Raw genomic sequence first — 19,224 nt, forward strand, 5'->3', positions numbered from 1 at the left:
AAATCACCTGTTTTTGCCCTATTTGAAACATTTTTTGCACGTTTACTTTCTGGCAAGTATATTACCTTTGGATTAAAGAATTCTGTGAATTAATGGTTGTTGTTACAGTAGAAATTAAAACACAAAATACACACGCACACACACATTTTCAGAACCGCTTGTCCCATACGGGGTCACGGGGAACCGGAGCCTACCCGGTAACACAGGGCGCAAGGCCGGAGGGGGAGGGGACACACCCAGGACGGGAAAACACAAAATAATTTTTATTAAATCTTTTTTGTTAACATAACAATTAAACAACAAAAAGTGCTTTGGGCTTAAAACCACATTTACATTCATGCAAGTTATAAAAATTCGTTTTGCTCTCATTCTACTCAGAGTTAGTTCAATAACAAAAACATTCAAGAATACATGTACTGTATGTGTAAACACTATTAACTACGGTGGCGTATCAGCAATCATCATTTACAGCATATTTTTTGAAAAAGTGATCGAGTGTTCATTGCTTGAACGTAGCATGTCACTGGGGGTGGGAGTGGAGGCTCTTCGCTATCATCTTCTTGTGGCTTGTTTGCGTTCTTTGGATGTTTTAAAAAAGCTTTTGATGTGTTTGATATTAGTTTAGAACAGTCTTTTGAAACTAATGTCAAAGTTCGGTAAGTGTGATTTGCCCCCAATGAAATGATGGCAGGTGCCAAGACAGTTGTAAGAATAACAGGCATTTTAGCATTTCTAACCCATTCGCTCTGTAAAACGGTTTGCTAGGTTTGTAAACTTTCCCAGCTTTTGAAGCTTTCAATGTAGTTTCTTACATTCCAGAAAGAGCAAAAAAAAGGGTCCAGTGACCCATCGTGTTATATCCAAATTCACAGTAAATGGGGTCGCATTAAATCGGGGTTTTACTGTACTTTTTAGAATTTACAAAATTGCTCCTTGCCTTACTTAATCGTTGTCTCAATACATCAGACAGTTTTCAAATGACTATTTGGATTTTTATTAAATGCTACTGTCCCTAATTGTAGATCCTAAGGATCCCCTATGGTAGGCAGTGCATTGTTCTTAATTTACTTGAGGCCCACTTAAAGGCCTTGTGTGTCAGTGGAACAGCCCACACTGTAGAAATGCAGACCTTTTCTCCTGACACTGTTTCTGTAACTAAATCTTCCCTGCCATTTGGCCTGTGAAATATCATTGAGGTTCAAAGTTGCACAAAGTGCGTTACTTCACCTGTCCTTGGGAACAATATGTGATCACACAAGTACAGGATGAGACTGTGGTGCTGGTTGGTGTTGGTCTCCTTTTAGTAGGATAGCTGATCTTTCTGAATTCGCAAACATACTCATTTTCTTTGTAAATAATTAATTAGCCCCCTAACTTCTCTTTTTGTGGCTTGATATATATATTTTTGTATAATTTGATGTCTTGATATTTTGCTTTGTTGTTATCTATCTGTATCGTAAGTTCATCGCATAGAGGGAGAGAACTTCTGTTAAGGCTTTTTCATTTCATTCCTCTGCCATGATGTGTAAGTGGTATGTAAATGTACCCATTTTTTTCAAGATTAAATTGCACAGCACTACATAAATCCATTTGAATTTCTGCTGAGATTTCACTGAGAGCATACTTACACTTTGAACTGTGGTGTTCCATTCCTCTGACAGGCCTTACTCAATTCTGAATGCAGTTTGAAGGATCAAATGAATTTATCCTGTTAATTGAAAAATACCAGTTTTACTGTGGAGGTGAAAAATCTGGCATGAGGGGATGGTGAAGCCAGAGGAAAATATGATCGGAATAACTGTTTATGCATTTTGTTATTTATTTCTCCCTGCTGCCTGAGAGACACTGTGGCTCACCGCAAACTTGGCCTTGCAGTCTAAACCAAGTTTTTGAGACCTGTGATACCTAGAGTGGTGCGAGCCTCACAGCAGTTCTAGAGACACAGCTATAGTACAGGCAAGCGTGACTTGGGCACCGGAGAGCAAAGCTGAGGATAGGGTTCCTGACACGTCTCCCTCAAGCCCCCGGCTTTGTGACAAACCACAGTGGCCTTAGCCGAATTGAGTTTGCTAAATAGCAGCCATGTGCTTCCAGCAAGATTTGGATCATTTGGGATAGATTGCACTGTTAAGCATCTGCAGGTTTAACTGTTGTGTGCCATACTTCGTGGCCGACATCTTCAAAACTTTCTGCAAGGCTACGAAGGAACATAACACCTTAGTGGGGTCTGTCTGCAAAGCACGGTCTAAGATATTAAACGTGGCATTAATGAATTTTCCTGGGTTAGGGTTTTTGGCACTTTGGAACAGTAATTAGTGTAATTTGTTCAGAAGAAGGAGATGAAATTTCTTTTTGTTGATCATGCATTTTTGAGAAATAAATACCTATTTGACAAATCACTCCATTTGTACGGGAGTCACACAGCACAGTAATTACGATATAGTATATATAGGGTTTTGTGAATGAAATAATTTCTCCACTGGATACTGTCCAGTCCCTCAGTGGGTCCAGAACAATAAGACCAACTAATCATCACCACACCAACCTTTGGATTACTTCTTATTTCTTCTGCTGAAAATCTGTGCTTTTTATGTGTTTGTGTATTGAGAAGTAAGATGTAAAAGAACTTCTGGAATTATTTTAGAAATGTTTGAAAGGTGGCGACTTGTTTGTAGCTATGTGGAAATATCAAAGAAATTCAGGCTGCAGGTGGCTTCTGCATGTCCTCAGTACATAAAAATATGTTTTATTCTCGCTTTGCCCAAAAAGGCTATGCTTGATGAAAGCTGTAAAATCTGGAGTGTATTAAACCTTTTATGGTATTGCTCTATGGCCTGCATCTTCACACAAGTTAAAAAGGCAGATGGGTTTATCGCTATGCTCCCCCTCTTTTTAACCAAAGTTCTGCATGATACCACCTAGTGTGAGTGATTTATTTTATTGCATGAATGGTGGTGGTTGATGAGAGTTCCTTGAATAATATATTAATCACCATGAAATTGTTTCCTAAAAAATGTTTTAAAACTTTTTTCACCCTTATTTTCTTGAATCTTGTGTTTGGCACAATTTTACCTGAACTCTCACCCTTGGCTTCATATCTCCTTTCACCTTTGACCATGCCTGGTTCTTTGACCACGAAGACATCAGCTCTTAACAGAAGCCCATGTTAGCAGTCATCCTTTGTCATTCAGACCTCTAAATCAGGCTGAAATAAGATTCAGAAGAAGAAGAAATGGGCCGTTTAACAGTCTTCAGTTCAGTTTAAATGAACATGTATTTTTGACTACTTTACTTTCGATGTTACCAGGAATTTTGTAGTCAATTTGCCATGAAAGCACTGGATATTAAATAGTTCAGGATGTACCTGTTCTTCTTCGACATGGGCAAAGGATATAATGTGATTTAATGTTTTAAAAAACAGCTCCATATTTAGAACTGCAGTGCTAGCCTTGTGTGCTACTTTTGGGGCCAGCAGTAGTACCCGTCATGCAATTTGAATATGTAGCTCTTGGCAAAGGCTGATCTGGAAAATAGTTGTTAAATTTCATAATGCAGTTGAGTGTTACTAATGGCACTCTCATTTTCTGTCATTCTGGAGAACTGTGGCAAGTTAATGTGCTGTAAAAGTAATGCTGACACATGAAAGTGCTGGGTGCAGATGGACAGGTGTCAAGTGAGGTAATGGACATGAGCTTTTGGTTTGAGGACATTCATTTTCCTATGCTTCTGTTCACACATGCAGGTTTTACCATTGTTTTACTGCCAAATCTGGATTTTGCAATCTAGTATGCATTCAAAACACACACACACACACACACACACACACACACACACACACACACACTTTCGGAACCGCTCGTCCCCATACGGGGTCGCAGGGAACCGGAGCCCACCCGGTAACACAGGGCGTAAGAACGGAGGGGGAGAGGACACACCCAGGATGGGATGCCAGTCCGCCGCAAGGCACCCCAAGCGGGACTTGAACCCCAGACCCACCAGAGAGCAGGACCCTGTCCAACCCACTGCGCCACCACACCCCCCTGCATTCAAAATATTTCCCAGTAATTAGCAAAAAGCTCACATCTGACATGTATAAGGAACTTTTTAAAGGCTACAATAAATTTACAAAGGTTATTAAAATGTGAATTTTCTGGAGGTTCTCGAAGAATTTGGTGACAAACTACTGTGTCAATAGAAGTGTTGAGAAGTGTGAAAATTTTTTAATCAGAATACTGAAGCACTTTCAATTAAACATACTAGGTGTTATTGTTAATATCTTGGTAATGTTTAAATTCTGTTTCTTAGTAGACTTATGAATGGATGCCATGATTTGAGAATATTTAAAATAACTATATAATGCCAACCTTTTTCAGAGTGTATTTTATTGTGCTCACCTTGTTTCACTGAGTTCACATGTAACATGGTGTTACATGTTTAAATACTGGGTCAGCACCTCACCAAATCTTAATGCAGTTCATGCTGGCTAGCGATGCAACTTTAGTGTGCTGCACTATGCTCTACCTTCAGTTTAGGTAGGTTTTTCCTGATGTCCTTCAGAGGGAGTTGTTTTACCCTTCATACACCCAATAAAAGAAAGTAAGACTGAAACAGTCAGGGACTCTTAAGGCTGATTTTCATTCCTTTGCATTCCCTGCCAGTCAAGGCAGCTGCTATATCATCAAAGAAATTCTTAGTAGCGTTCCAAGGTTGCAAGTAAGTTAGGTTTACGAGTAATTACAGTTCACATAGTGGCGACTAACTTCAGTATACTAGAGAGAAAATACTCGTTAATTTTAGTGAACACATGAAAAAGACTTCATAGACTGCATTCATAGTACAGCCAAATTCTATCATCTTGAGATTGCTTCTTCATCTGCAATGCCGTTCAGCAGCCATTTTACTGTGACACGCTGGGCATTCTTGGAGCAAATTTTGGTCGGATAAGGTAATGCTGAGGTTGTGCGGTGGATGATTAACATTCCCTGCAGCAACAGAAAGATGTGGGTGAAACATTCTTTGGGATAAAACCATGCAAAGAACCTTTGGATTAAATAAGAAGTGCAAGAGAGGGGACAGGGCTGGAGACAGGTCAAGGGAGGAGGGCTTTAATTTATATTCTAATTTATATTCTAATTTATATCCCTTTCAAAATCTTCTGAAAAAACAAACCTTTTAAAATATGTTTGGATGCTATTATTACCATTCCATTACCATTCATGCAGGACTGTGCAGTGAAATGTGACCTTAAGCGATTGAAGAGCTGGGGAAAGCAGAACAAAAATAGCCTCTGAATTATACATTACTCCACCCATGACGTGGGCTCTCAAAGCTCCTGAAGGAGCACAATCTGTGTGCTTTTTTCTCTCTTCCCCATCAGATGAGTAGGAAGCAGGCTAACCGTCTTCACACCACTGACAAAGTATAATAGTGCCACTGATCTCATGTCATCTTAGTTGGATGCTGATCAGCTGAGTAATACATTTTAAAGAGAAAAGAAAAAAAAATAAAGATACATGTTAATTGTGTTTATCTCAGGAGCTTAACTGAGAGAGTCATGATTTTGTTTTAGTGCAGAGGATGGACTCCAGTTAAGAAAACCAGCACTGATTTTAAAAAAAAGAAAACCTTGATTTACCTCATTCCATTTGATAAGACAAGAACTTCACTGATAGTTGATCTCCATCATCGCAGCTGTGCTGTGTGATTTTCAAAAATCATCTTGGTCACAAAATATTATAATTTAAAAGGGGTGATAGGCACTAAATGCCCAGTACTGTTTGTTTACAGGGTGATATTCAGCAACTTCTGATCGTGGCTGATCCCAGAGCAGCTAATGACTACTGTGAACACTACAGCCCAGACTGTGAAACTTCCTTTCGCGACACACCCCAGGCTCAGGAACCCGAGGAAGAGGTGAGTAACTGCCTTTGACCATGAGCTTGTTCAAAGTTAATTGGAAGCCTGTGGCACACACAGAGTTAATGCCGTACAGGCAGTGTATAACACAGGTGCTCGCATTCCCTGTGTTATGAACGTCCTCATGTCTGCTGTGACTTTAAAATAAACCAAAGTATTGTCTTCTAATTTATCCAAAATGTTAGTTGCAATGGTTTACCATATTTTCAACTGATTTATAGCAAATTTTAATGTTAAGGCATTAATTTCTTTATTCAACAGATGTTCAAGCATGACACAACAGTTCAGCAGTTTTTTTATTTAATTTGATATAGCTGTCCTTTTTTTGTTATTCTACAGCTGGGATGTATGACTGTTAGCAGGATGCTTATACTACTGTTATACAATATCTCTGGGTTTCGGTTGGTAGCCGATTTCCTGATTGAAAATGCAGTAGGCTGAACTTGGCCCTTAGGAAATTCTGTCTTTAACAGGCTGCCATTTTCCTATAGTATTTCACCAAATAGCTGATGACCTCATGGTGGAAAAAATGTTCCACCATGAAGGCCGAGTCCTCCGTGATGCCGCCTCTGATTTATTCCACTAACGACTTCTGCAGATCTCTCCCAGCTCAAAGGAAAATTGTGGGCGTCGCTCTTTGGCCCTGTGATACATCTAGCTTAAAAATCCCGACTTTCTAATGTATTCACCAGACTTGAAAATTGCTGCTCTAAACACACCAAAATTAAAGCAACAATCACTATGAGTAAATCAGCAATTTGTATGTCATGAGGTAGTGCTCTTAGGGCAAATACCTTTAAAAAGGCTACTTCCTCTGTTTAGCATTGTGGATATTAACGTATAAATAAGGAAAATTAGGAATGGAGATTTTCTTAATACGTTGTTTTCAGTAAAAATTCCCAGTTAGAAACACACTACCACCTCTCTATTTGGAGGTCCCAGGTTTCTATTCAGCCTCCTGCTGTATTACCCTTGAGAAAGGTACTTTACCCTAGACTGCTCAAATGAGCATTACCTTGTTATGTAAATCAGTGTAAGCTGTTTTGGAGAAAGCAGTCAGCTACATCAGTAAATGTTAAATGTACAGGTCTCTGAGTTGATCTGGGTAAGAACGTCAACTAAGCAGTAAATAATGTTCCAGAGCAGCAGGCAATGGTTGAGGTTAAGACAAGGCAGTTGCAACTGCCTTCAAGTCTCAAACCTCAGGTTCACACCTTACTCACCTGCGACTGCTCTAATACCCTTAAGCAACATGAGAATTTAGAATCAGTCCAGTCAATATATCTAGCTATTTAATAGGATAAAGACTGTAAGTTGCTTAGGATGTTAGATAACAAATAGTCAGTCACAAAAGACTCTGTATGACACAGTGGTGCGCAACATATTACAAGTATGTACTGAATGTGTGGAGGAACTTCCATGTGATATTTGCATTTGCCTTTCCTTTCATGGTGATGCTTCCTGACCAGAAAGTCATTTAATCTGACTTTCTGTGTGGAATTGTGCTTCCATTCATCCATTCTCTAAGAGGATGGGTCAGCTTTTCAGATTTAGAGGTTTTCTCCTTTTTTTTATCAGCTCAGCAACTATGTAGGGACTTTTATTTATATACTCACACACACACACACACACACACATCAGTCTCTGATGATTGCAGAGTTAGCAGGGGTCGCTGCCTCTTAACTTAATCTGCCTTTTCTTTGTTTTGACTGCTGATGCTTGTAAAAAAAAATTAAGACCTCTCTAGTCTGACTGTAGAAATATGTTCTACTTTAAGTTGATTTAGTCATTCATTATTATTTCTTAGAAACTAATGAATGTGCTTCTAAACACCTCGTTTTGCTTTCAGATAAATTCTACTGGGGATAATGTAACATCCATCACCTTTGTTTTGCTTATGTTTATTCAAAATGGGGAGTAAAGAAGAACAGTAGTCTAACTGCAAAAATATGTTCCACTTGTGTTTTGGCTGGTTCATTTGTCATCTCGTAGCAAATAATGAAAGTATTCTTTCTGTGTTATATTAGACACTGGATTTTGCCTTCAAAATATAGAAAATTCTGCTACTGTTCAATAAGTAACTTTGTTTAGCTTTATTAAAACACGTATTCTTTTTATTCTAATTTTTATTCTTTTCCTATTTTTTCATGATATTGGAAACAGTGCCCTTATTATTTGTATTTTTATGACAATAATTTATGAAGCTCCTTCTATCAAGTAAGGGTGGGTCTGATGGACATCTCTTATTGTGAAAGGGCTGGGTTTAAGACTGTCTTGACTGACATTTCATTTCCTTCATGCCACATATCCTGTTCTAAATCATGCTGCGAGCAGTTTTCTCTCTGTCTGCTGCCAGGAGAATGCCCTCATGGGAAAAGGATATGTAGGTGACCAGGAAATAACTGCATAAAAGTGCCCTGAACTACCTTTGCTGTAGTTCCTGTGTACAATGCTTCCACATTACACACTAACCACACTCACTGGTTAATTTTTCACATTTCTGGCTTTGTGCTTCCGTTTATTGGAAAAAATGAACTATAGCTGCTGTTTTAATATGTGATATTGAGCTTTTTTGTGAATTACACTTATGTGATGAATTTTGAAACTGCTATTTTAGGTGCTATGAACCTTTGTTCTAGCTTGAGGGAGCAGCTATTTTGGTTTGGCTTGTCTGGTAAAAATGTTAAATATATTGTCCCTTACATAGTTTAATGTATTTTGTTTCTATCATCTTATATAGTTTAAAAAGTGCTTCAGATGAGAATTGTGAAGTGAATTCTTATGAGATTACTGTGAAGTGAACTCAATATGGAACAAAGGTTAATGCTTTGCTGCTTACTAATTGCACAAACGGTTATCATTTCAATATATAATATGTCTAAGCTGTCGTGGGCATATTTTGTACCCCTTTTGCTATGAAAGGGTTATTGTTTTATAAGTTTTGCTCATGCTAATCTAGCTGTGCTTCACTTGTTTCTCCTCACAATCCAGTACACTACTTATGATTTAGAATTCACTGAATTCTATGACTATGATGAAGAATCTGAAACTGCAGCTCCCCCAACAGAAGAGGCTTATGCTGAACCTGAGGTAAAAAAAAAAAAAAAAAACATCCCAAGAAAATCCCCATCTTCCTGCTGTTTTTCACTTGGTATCTTGCTTCCAGATATCACTGGACCCAAAAGCCATCAATCAGCTTATCACTAGTAGCCCTGTTCCGTATTGATCCTGCCTCAGTCTTTACCTCATTTCGAACTCTGTTTCGTATTGCCAGAACTTTGTCTATAGAAAGTGTGACACTGCACTTTCAGCAGCCCTGTTGTTGTTCTCTTAGTCCTTTCCTCATCCACGGTTATACCTTCTTTTCCATTTACTGTGGGTTACCCTCATTTCTCTCTATTTCATTCCTTTCATCACATTTTCCCAGAAAATGAAACATAAATTCTCCACCAATCAGAGAAGAGCGAGAAAGTCAGCCAGAACTAAGGCTGCACCCCTAAAGATCACATCCTTCAAAAAATCAGCACCTAAAAAATTAACAGCTAAGAAGAAGAGACTGATGCCTGGCTACCAAGCTACTGCACCATCGAGGCCCACAGTCAGTCTAGGGGTAACAATAGACCAGAGGAAAGCATCAAGATCTTTCCTGTAAGAAGGACAGGAAAATCTCTGATGTTAACCAGAACCGCAGCTAACCCCACTGTAGATCAGTATAGCTCACTCTAGGTGACACTTGACTGTAGTAACAAGAGTGTCATATTTCCTTTTAACACTTTCCTCCTCCTCTCCCTTTGCCTTCAATGTGACTCGATGTCAGCTAACCAATGTAGATGGAGAATATTATACTGAGAGTGAAACCGACTACGGCACTGTAGAAGGTTATCAGACTCAGTCCCCCATTGAAACAGCTGGACCAGACAAGGTAATGTCCCACTTTTTTCCCAACTTGTGTTAATGTGACCAAGGATCTAGTGAAAATGGTTGCCTGCTTTGTTAGGTAGACCTGGGGGCGGGGTGGCAGGACAACACCTTGCAGAGAAATGAGTACGAAGAAGTATAGGGTATGAAATGACAGAAACAGAAGCATTAAAGCTAATGGTTCTGTTTCACTGATGGGTTATTTCAATACCCTGGTTTGAAAAAATGCTAGGCAAAGAATTTATATTCAATCCACTTGATCAATATGCAAATGAACACTTTCCTCAGCATTCATTTTGTGGATTGTAAAATTCATTTGACAGTGAAACTTGCACTTGAATAAATCTTACCTTGTTTACTTGTTTTGTGTTAATTGTGGGTAAGGCAGGACTTGCATACACGGAGTCCTTTCAACACAGTTGGGGCCAGAAGTCTGTTCGAAACTCAGTTTTTTTAAGTCAGTTTCATCACTGAGTTACAACCAATAAAAGCTGAACAGCAAATACATTGGTGAATTCATTAATGAGTAATGGAGGATCTGTAAAAATCTCGGATTAAGTTATAATAAATGAAAAGACTCTGTAACACTTCCATTTCTCCATTATCAATAATTGCTTGGCCAGCATAGTGTCTGAGTGTCCGAAGCCTATCCTAGGAGTAAAATGTGTGATCCAGGGTTGCACCTTGGATGTGATGCAGCTTCGTCAGAGTTTTATTTTATTATGTTGCCTTCACTTCAGGCTGAATTTTTAAAATTACTGAAAAGAAATCTGCATCCTCCACAACATCTTGTTCAGTGCTGTTGACCAGTTAGTCACATAAGCATGTCCTCATGTTTGTTAACTTCGTCCCACTTTCTTTATTATTTACACACTCCAAAAATATTAATAAAACAGATGTCCCTTAATTTGTTTACATTTTGGGTTGTGTAAATAAAATGGATATAGCGATACTAAATATAAAATGCATTTCCTCCACAGTCCTGTATTCAGTGAAAATGGACTGATTTAACCCATAAAGATGTGCAGAATTTGTCATCTTGTTATTGATCACTGACACTCAAGAACACCAGACACGAGTTGTAAAGGCTGTGGAAACAAGCTGAATGAAGGAGGACCCACACTTGGGTTCCTATGTTATCTGGGAGTTTTTTACTGCCAACTAGTAGCCGGACACAGAAACGCAAGTGATTTCCGCTATACAACAGACAGATATTTTAGAAAACAGAACCATGAAGAAAATGCTAAAAAATGTATAAAGAAAGAAATAAATGAATAAACAAGAAAATGGTTGTGTCTTCAGAATGTTTGTAACATGGTGTAGCAGTTTATATTTAGAATATATAGTTATCAGTATATTTAGGTTAAAATGTACACAGTTTATGAAGAAATAGGTAGGATATGTATATTTTCTCGGTAAATTAAATTGTGCTTAGCGATTTGCTTAGGTCTAAGGTCCTGGTGTATCACCAAGCATCTGAGCAGGGCTACATGCACCCAATGAGATGCCAAACAGTCCTTTAACATACTGATTCTGCTCTGTGATCCATGATGTACATGTTTAAGGTAGAGGTCCTTTGGGTATCCACATCACAAGCTTTGTCCTTGGCTGGACCTAGGATTGACACAGTCTTCTGTCTACTCTTTTGCTCTCAGCCAAACATTTCCATGACTCACTGTTATCAACTGAGGTTTATATGTCCAGCATCATATAAGAATGCTTTTGGTCAGCTGGTAAAATCCAACTACTGAAATTGACAGGTGAGTACTGAATATTACGGAGAATTTCTTTAACGTTCTAAATTCTACCCGTTCCCTAAGAAACCTATCATTTGAAGCTTTATAGAGACCAAAATAAGAAAACAGCGTACTATTTAACTGCCCTTAGCTGAACTGAAAGTAAATAGAAGGCTGCATTTCTCCGCTTTATTTCGGAGTCTGGCACTTCGTTACATAATTTGCACTTGACCCTCTTAAAAAACCGTCCATAATGAGGAACACATTGAAACAAAACTGAAGCAAGAGGTTTATACTCTGTGTGAATCAGAACAGTGTGTGTCTTTCTAAGGTCTGGCGAGTTAGTGCTTGACTAATAGTCCTAGCCTTACCCACAATTGACAGAATAATATGACAAAGCACTTCTGCTTTTGGTCTCATTTGTGGATTTATTGCCTCTAAAAATAAGTGGCTTACTCTCCAGTTTTTCAAGTCTTCTGTACCTGCATAGTTTCATTTTTCTCATGCTACTGCTTGCAACGCAACTATGACGGAGGCTACAGGAGTGGGCAATGCGCAAAGTGTTGTTTTGTAATATGACAGCACAAGCGCAGTATTGCAGAGGAACTTGTGTGTGATGCCAGCGTCAGTGATTTATAGCCGTTAAAGTATAACTCAGCTGTGTTTCTTTCAATGACATAGCCATGAAGGGTATCCCTGGTTCACCTGTTGCCACCATTTATCCATTTTGCCTTTATCGTAGTGCGTTCAGCAAGGCCCTGTACTGAAATTTGGAGAATGTGTTCAGACAGTGTCTTTCCTGTAGCTGGCATTACATACACAGGTGGACTAGAGAAACTCTATGTGCAACATGCACCTGATAGATTACTTCATGAGATATTTTCAATTGAAATGTAAACATTTTGATTGCATTGTTGAGTCAAAATCCATTTAGACTTTGTATTCATGAGTATAACGGTCCTCATTTCTCTACCTATTAAGATCACAACTTACTTTGTTATGGCTGCTAAAAAAAGTATTCTCTTTTACACATTTGCTAAACCACTGACAAAAATTTGATTTTCATATCCATGTGGTCTGCAATACTGCATTTGTGTAAATCACCCATGATTTTTTTGTGAGATTATAAATAACTATGTCAGATTATATAAGTACAACAGTAATCACTTTCACTGCTCAACTAACCATCATGTTTCTTTTACTGCTGAACTCTTTGCTTTGGTAGAGTAAGGCTTTTGAAGAGCACATTATTGATGACTATATTACTGGAGTGGATGAGGTCGGTGTGGAGCCTACCATTGCCACAGAAACTATGGAAACCAAGGAAACAGTGGACCTTGGGTTCAGTTCATATGACTTTGGGGAGTATGACCTGAAGGAGTATGAAACTAAAGAGTTTTATAAGAAACCATATCAGTATGGAGACTATGAGTATGGTCCAAATGAGCCAAAGCCCACCGAGGACACACCAAAGGAAGACTTTGGGCCCGCTGACAATGTCTTTAGAGAAAATGATGTAAGTATGGTGGGGCCCCAACTGGGCATGCTGAAGGCATGTGATGGCACGACTCGTTCCTTCCTTTGTGAAGCTGGGGCTCTTACCCACATGAGATTTTCCCATTCTCCAGTGATTCATGTGGTCACATTCACATTATTTTTATGTATACAAGGGTCTTTCTCTTGTACATGCAAAAAGATATTGGCTTGCATGTAATAAATACAGAAAAATACTGAAGTGAACATGCATGCTTACACACACACACACACACACACACTCTGCAGGCCGCCCTGCCGTTCTTTTTCACGCGATACAATGGTAGTTTTTAGTCCCACCTCCAGAACCCATAGTGAGTGACAGCACTCTCCTGTTGCCCAGAAGCGTAGCACTTACCACATGTTGGAGAGAAGGCTGTCATTTCTTTCTGAGCCTTGTGTCCAACCTCCAGAAATAACAATCATTTACCACTGACCATTTTTAGCCCCTGAACTCTGATCTGAGCTCTGAACATGGACATTCAGCAGTACAGCTGGGTAACACAGGGCAGAGGCACCAAAATGATTCTCTTTTAATGTACAGTATTCCATAAAAGGTATATAAATATATTTATATTTTAGAGCAATGGTAGAACTGCTTTTCACTACCAAGAAAAGTCAGCATATGGTCTTTTGCATCACATGAGATTCCACAGATGTCTATAAGCTTCACAGTACATTGGAACCTCTCCAAATGCACCTTTTCATCCTGTTACCACAGCCCATCTGTTACTCATTTGGGGATATTATTTGCAGAGCTCTCAGCTTCTAGTCTGTGAGAGCTTCTCTTGTAGACAAACAAATAAGCAGTGGATACCCAGCACTCAATCATTGCTTGATTGTTCGGGCCCACATGAGGTGATTTCAGAAATCAGATTAGCTGTTTAAAGTATGTTAAGCACCATTTGCTGTTGTACTTTCTCCGGTAAATCCTCTTTTTTAGCACTGGCTAAAAAGTCCACACCACAGCAGATATTTCCGTTTCTGACATATCTAAATGTTTTGCCTTGCTGGGCAAAATATGCATATGGAATTGGAAGACATCGCTTGGTTGAAAGGTACCAAAGCTTTATATGCCATCTGATATTTGTAATGGGACATGAGGATTATGACTAACGAGTGTTATAATACCACTGTATTGGTAAAAAACATACACTTCATGTTACATTGATAGTAACTGCACATTACTGAACTATAACATTTCACTGTAAACAGACATTGTTTTGAGCTGTTTGGTAGTGATCAACTCAGCCTGCACAACTACTAACAGAATGTACCTCCCTTTGTTTTTCCCTTTCTTTCTGTTTCCACATTATTCTATGCTAACTTGTTTTTTTCCCCATGCATGTGAAACATAAGACTGTTACTGTTTTTTTAAAAAGAAATTTAGAATGTTTTTATATACACATTCAAAATATTTGTCACTGTTTCCTTAAAACTCATGGTGACATGGCTTTCAGGTTGGGGGTGGCGGAAGCTACTTCGGGGAAAAAGGAGAGAAAGGCGAACCAGCTGTCATTGAACCTGTAAGGACATAAAATAATGACTTCATGGCATTTTCTGACTGTAGAGTCCTTTATAGTGGGCATATTAATTTTGACACAACAAATTTGTTTCTTTTACATGATATTACCATGACTGTTGTGAGGTCATGGCTATTACAAGCACGTATAGGTTTGTATTGTAATTAATGTATGATTAGATTTAGGAAGCACAGAAGCATATTATCATTTAAATAAAGTATGCTCTTATTACAGTCTGGTATCAGATGTATTTTCCCATGACTGTTTCATGAGAATAGCAAAGAAGGCAATAATAACTTATAGTATGAGCCTTGTGTCTTGTCTCCTGCTGTTCTGCCTGGAGATTTATGACTTGCTGTAAATGCTACCATTTCCACATTTATCAGGGAATGCTTATAGAAGGACCCCCAGGACCACCAGGACCCACTGTGAGTATCATATTATCCTGCACGTTTTAGAATGAAAATGATTCCCTTTTATTTAGGTGGAGGAACCTTCTGGGGAGGACAGAGTTTCCATCTCAGCTCATATGGAAAGTGCTGCAGTTCCAGATGAACTTTAGTTTCCGTGGCTCTTTTTCTGCCTCACCAGGATTTTTCACTGAATGGTTACTGCAGGTCTTGGACAGCCTTTCCCACTGTACAGTAGCTTGACTGTGTCGTATTTTGTCAGGGTCTTCCAGGCCCCTCTGGTCTGCAGGGCCCCCCTGGCCCAGCTGGAGACCCAGGAGAAAGGGTAAGTGTGAGTGAGGGATTGCCACTGTTCACAGGCATCTGATTCAGTCTGTGTATATGTGAGCGCTTGTATATGTGTGTGTGAGGGGGTTGACTGTAATATGGTGTGAGGTGACTTTTTTTTTTTAAATATTGACCCAAACTTTGTCCATGAGCCAGTTGTATATGGTACATTCTTCAATTACTTCATTTTCACCAGTTTTTAAAACATTATAAAATGCCAGTACTTCAGTACGATAACATTTTATGGTACAGGTCATTAAAAAAATGTGAAAAGACTTAGAAGTCTGTGGTTTGTCACACATTTAACTTCAAAAAACAGCCATTCCCTGATTAACAGACAGTGCGCTATCTTCTAGCCTTATTTGGTACCACTTTTTGCAGACAACTGAGTGTCCAACCAAACAAGGGGTAGCTAGATGATCCTAGGGTGCAGGCGAGCATGCAGCTGCAAGCTGAACCGATGGAGAGGGGATAAGAGAATTCCCACTTGAGCAGCGTAACCGGATCTTGGAAATGTTGGTTTCATTATCACAACAAAGGCTCTTTGGTAGCAGCCTTAATTGTTGCTCTGATTGACCTCCTCCCCCACACTCTCTCCCTGTGTGGGGGCTCTCCAAGGCTGAATGTGAGGTGCTTGAGCACAAAATCAGTTCCTGCTGTAGCACCCTGTTCCTCTCAGTTTCTCCAGGAATGCGCCAGGGTACCAAATATGCTTGCCTGATTGATTGTGAGATGTGGGATAAGTGTTCTCCGAAAACTCAGAAAAAAAAGAAAGCTTTTTTTTCCAGTCCGTGATAGTGATGGCAGGTTAACCCTTTAGACGCAGTCCTGTTACTGATCACCCGCCGTGCCCTCACTCACAGAGGGCTTTTTCTCTGTCATGTTTACGGGGATGCTTCATGCCAAAGAAAATCAGGCAGGACTCCCTGGGGAGACCCTGTTGGCATAGTGTAGTCCTGTCCTTCATGGCATTCCATTGCATCTGAAGCTGGAATCCTCTGCCATGTGGAGAAACCCATCATTTACAGCGCTATCTTATTAAACACGCACACTGCGGATAGCACTGTGTGCTACCTGCTATCACACTGTGTCCATTAAAATATTTTTCCAAACGCACGCGGGAATAATTTCGATTACATTTCGAAAAACATAAGCGGCCTGTTAAACACATTCTAGCTGAAATACAAGTAAAATTTTTCATGAAATATGTTAACAAGATTTTTTTCTACTACTTATTCTTTCCTTTGATTTTATATTGTATAGCTTGTATATTAGTTATTATATATTGCTTTGAATTAATTCTCTAAGAATAAATACATCATTACATTTGTACATGCATCATTACAGCATAACAAAATTGTAAGTATTCGGTTAAAAACGGTATGCCTAAATGAAGTGTAGAATTAAAATGACATTCTCAGAAATTAATTCAAACATAATTTTGCCTGCAGTGCAGTTCTTGTACAATTCTTTTGATGTTTCTGTAAATGAATTAAAATTGGTTCATTTTTGTATTAAAATGCTAATTTACTGCTTCATTTAAACTTCAGAAGTTTGCACTATCTTGCAGCTGATACCTTTTTTCCTCACTCTCCCTTGGACACCTTTGGCTCTTGGGACAACAGCAGAAAGCAAACCTCCACTGTGCACTCACTGTTTGTTTTGGAATGTAGACACAGGCCTGCTTACAAACAGGGTTGTTTAGTGAGTTGGTCATGCTAATATTGCCAGTGACAGCTGCTGTGTAAACAAGGCGCAGACTGAGAAACAGTGGTATATTTCTGCCCTGCTGAATGTACATGGTCATCAAAAAAGTGCATTTCAGCGACTCATCTTATCATTTGAACAAGTAAGATGAATAAAAAATTAACTGCTACAGAGTGAACAAACACATGCCACATACATTTTTCCTTAATTTAGCCTTTTTGTGTGTCTTAAATTTCCATATTTTGAGTATAAATATCAGTTGCTAAAGGTTTATGAATAAAAGGTGTTTTGAAATTCCTTTGGATGTATTTTGTACCCATTTGGGTGGTTGAAAACAGTTTTTTTTTTTTTAATAGACTCCTCAGTTATATTTTTCTCTCCCTCTTTCAGGGTCCTGCAGGACGAGCTGGCCTTCCAGGAGCTGACGGCCTACCTGGTCCACCAGGAACCATGCTGATGCTGCCTGTAAGTGCTGAAATAATTTAAACAGCCATGTCAGAAATTATTATTATTGTGACCACTGTTAATTGACTATTTACAGATGCTAAACGGTTCCTCTTTCAACGAAAGCTGTTAGCGCCGTAAAGGTCGCTTGTAAAGTCTGAGTGATTCATGGAGCTTCACCACATCATAAACAGGCTGAACTTCCTGAGGGCACACTTCCTCCTAACATTGAAAAGCCACTCCAGAATCTTGGAAGATTTGCTGAAAATTACTGTGAAGCCGGTTGGGACCAGAGATGATGTTCAGAAGATTCTCAGCGTTTGAACTGAAAACGAATGGTGTCTTTAAGAGTTTAGGGATGCTGGTGAAAATAAACAGCAGCAGTGCACGTGTTTTGGAGAAGTGAGTAAGATATCTGTTTCTGATTGACAGTTCCGCTACGGAGGAGATTCCTCCAAGGGACCCGTGGTGTCTGCTCAGGAAGCCCAGGCTCAAGCCATTCTGTCTCAGGCCCGGGTAAGTACTAGTGGACTCTGGGTATTATGGTAGTGTGGTGAAAGCTGCTCATACACTGCCAAATTATAGGCTTTTATTGCCTCCAGTGGTTCATTGAAGTGGTTCGTTTAGCTCATTTTGGATATGTTAAATCTAGACACACCCAGAGGCACTATACAACTAGAATCCTTCTCCGTGTTCATATGCGCTAGTAGAGCCATTTTTAGCAAACAGCAGAGAACCTCTTTAATACTGAATCCTTAATTTTAAACTTCTTCTCCCTTTTTCACTAAATTGAAAAGCATTTGGGGAAGGTCGGTTAAAAAGAAAAGTTAAGAAAAAGTCAGTTAAAATGTTAAAAAGTTTAAAGACAAGTTTTGTTGGTATGTCTTATTGGTGGGGCTTTGATTTTCTGGGGAGGAAACATATATCTAGATGTGTGCTCAGTGCTGTATTTTGACAGTTTATTTCACCCCCGCAGCTTGCCATGCGGGGCCCACCAGGTCCAGTGGGTCTCACAGGAAGATCTGGGCCCATGGTAAGTTTCCAGCTTCTTCAGAGGCAGGAGTAACATTCCTACACCAGGCTGATGAGAAATGCAGCTCTCCCCTTCCAGCTGAGGACCCTCTTTCCCCCTCCTGGATAGAAATCCAAATTTCTGAGGCTTAGTGTTTTAAGCAGCACACATTGTTAACAAAATGCTGTTTTCATGCCTGCATTATTTCTAGTTATTTATGGCAAAGTGCCCTGTCTTCTACCTTTTTTGTCTTGTCTTCCTGATTATCTAAGGGTCACATAGGACCAGCACTCCGTCTATCTTTTCATCAAGCTAATTCCCTGTGTAATTACCATGTAATAATTTAATTTAGTCCCCAGTGCCCATATCAGGTACTTGTGCATTCTTGCTTCAATGTGCACCTCAAGGCCAGGCTGTTGAAACAGCAGCAATTGCTGGTGGTTATTAATAGTGTGCTTTGGGGTCTTGAACGGTTAAATGCGATGCACATCTCAACACTGCCTTGGGCTATTTTTCAAAGATAAATTAATCAAGAAAGCCTTTCCAGTAAAGTTATTTTCATGACACTTTTCATAATGTTCAGAATTTCTGGCAGTTTATTTTGCTATTCCTATTTGGATTTTATACAGGTAACCACCTGCCTGAAACAGACAGATGAAACATGTATTTTGCATTGTTCTTATTTAACATCGCCTCCT

At 39.2% G+C, this 19,224-nt stretch overlaps 1 protein-coding gene across 3 annotated transcripts in view; it reads left to right on the top strand.

The window, feature by feature from the left end:
* LOC108935150 (collagen alpha-1(XI) chain-like) overlaps nucleotides 1–19,224 on the top strand; it is an 84,227-nt gene that overhangs the window by 13,549 nt on the left and 51,454 nt on the right. For 2 of the 3 annotated variants that reach the window (XR_001966186.2, XM_018753493.2), the window contains exons 5-14: nucleotides 5,788–5,913; nucleotides 8,908–9,006; nucleotides 9,734–9,838; nucleotides 12,796–13,086; nucleotides 14,564–14,629; nucleotides 15,013–15,054; nucleotides 15,299–15,361; nucleotides 17,461–17,535; nucleotides 17,947–18,030; nucleotides 18,491–18,547. Coding sequence is in view for 2 of the 3 variants with exons in the window: in XM_018753493.2 (XP_018609009.1) it covers nucleotides 5,788–5,913; nucleotides 8,908–9,006; nucleotides 9,734–9,838; nucleotides 12,796–13,086; nucleotides 14,564–14,629; nucleotides 15,013–15,054; nucleotides 15,299–15,361; nucleotides 17,461–17,535; nucleotides 17,947–18,030; nucleotides 18,491–18,547 (1,008 nt within the window). In the remaining variant the exon portion in view is untranslated. The remainder of the gene's footprint in view (nucleotides 1–5,787; nucleotides 5,914–8,907; nucleotides 9,007–9,733; nucleotides 9,839–12,795; nucleotides 13,087–14,563; nucleotides 14,630–15,012; nucleotides 15,055–15,298; nucleotides 15,362–17,460; nucleotides 17,536–17,946; nucleotides 18,031–18,490; nucleotides 18,548–19,224) is intronic. The other variant, XM_018753494.2, reaches the window with a different exon arrangement.

This window comes from Scleropages formosus, chromosome 3 (assembly GCF_900964775.1).
Source record: "Scleropages formosus chromosome 3, fSclFor1.1, whole genome shotgun sequence".
Lineage (NCBI taxonomy): Eukaryota > Metazoa > Chordata > Actinopteri > Osteoglossiformes > Osteoglossidae > Scleropages > Scleropages formosus.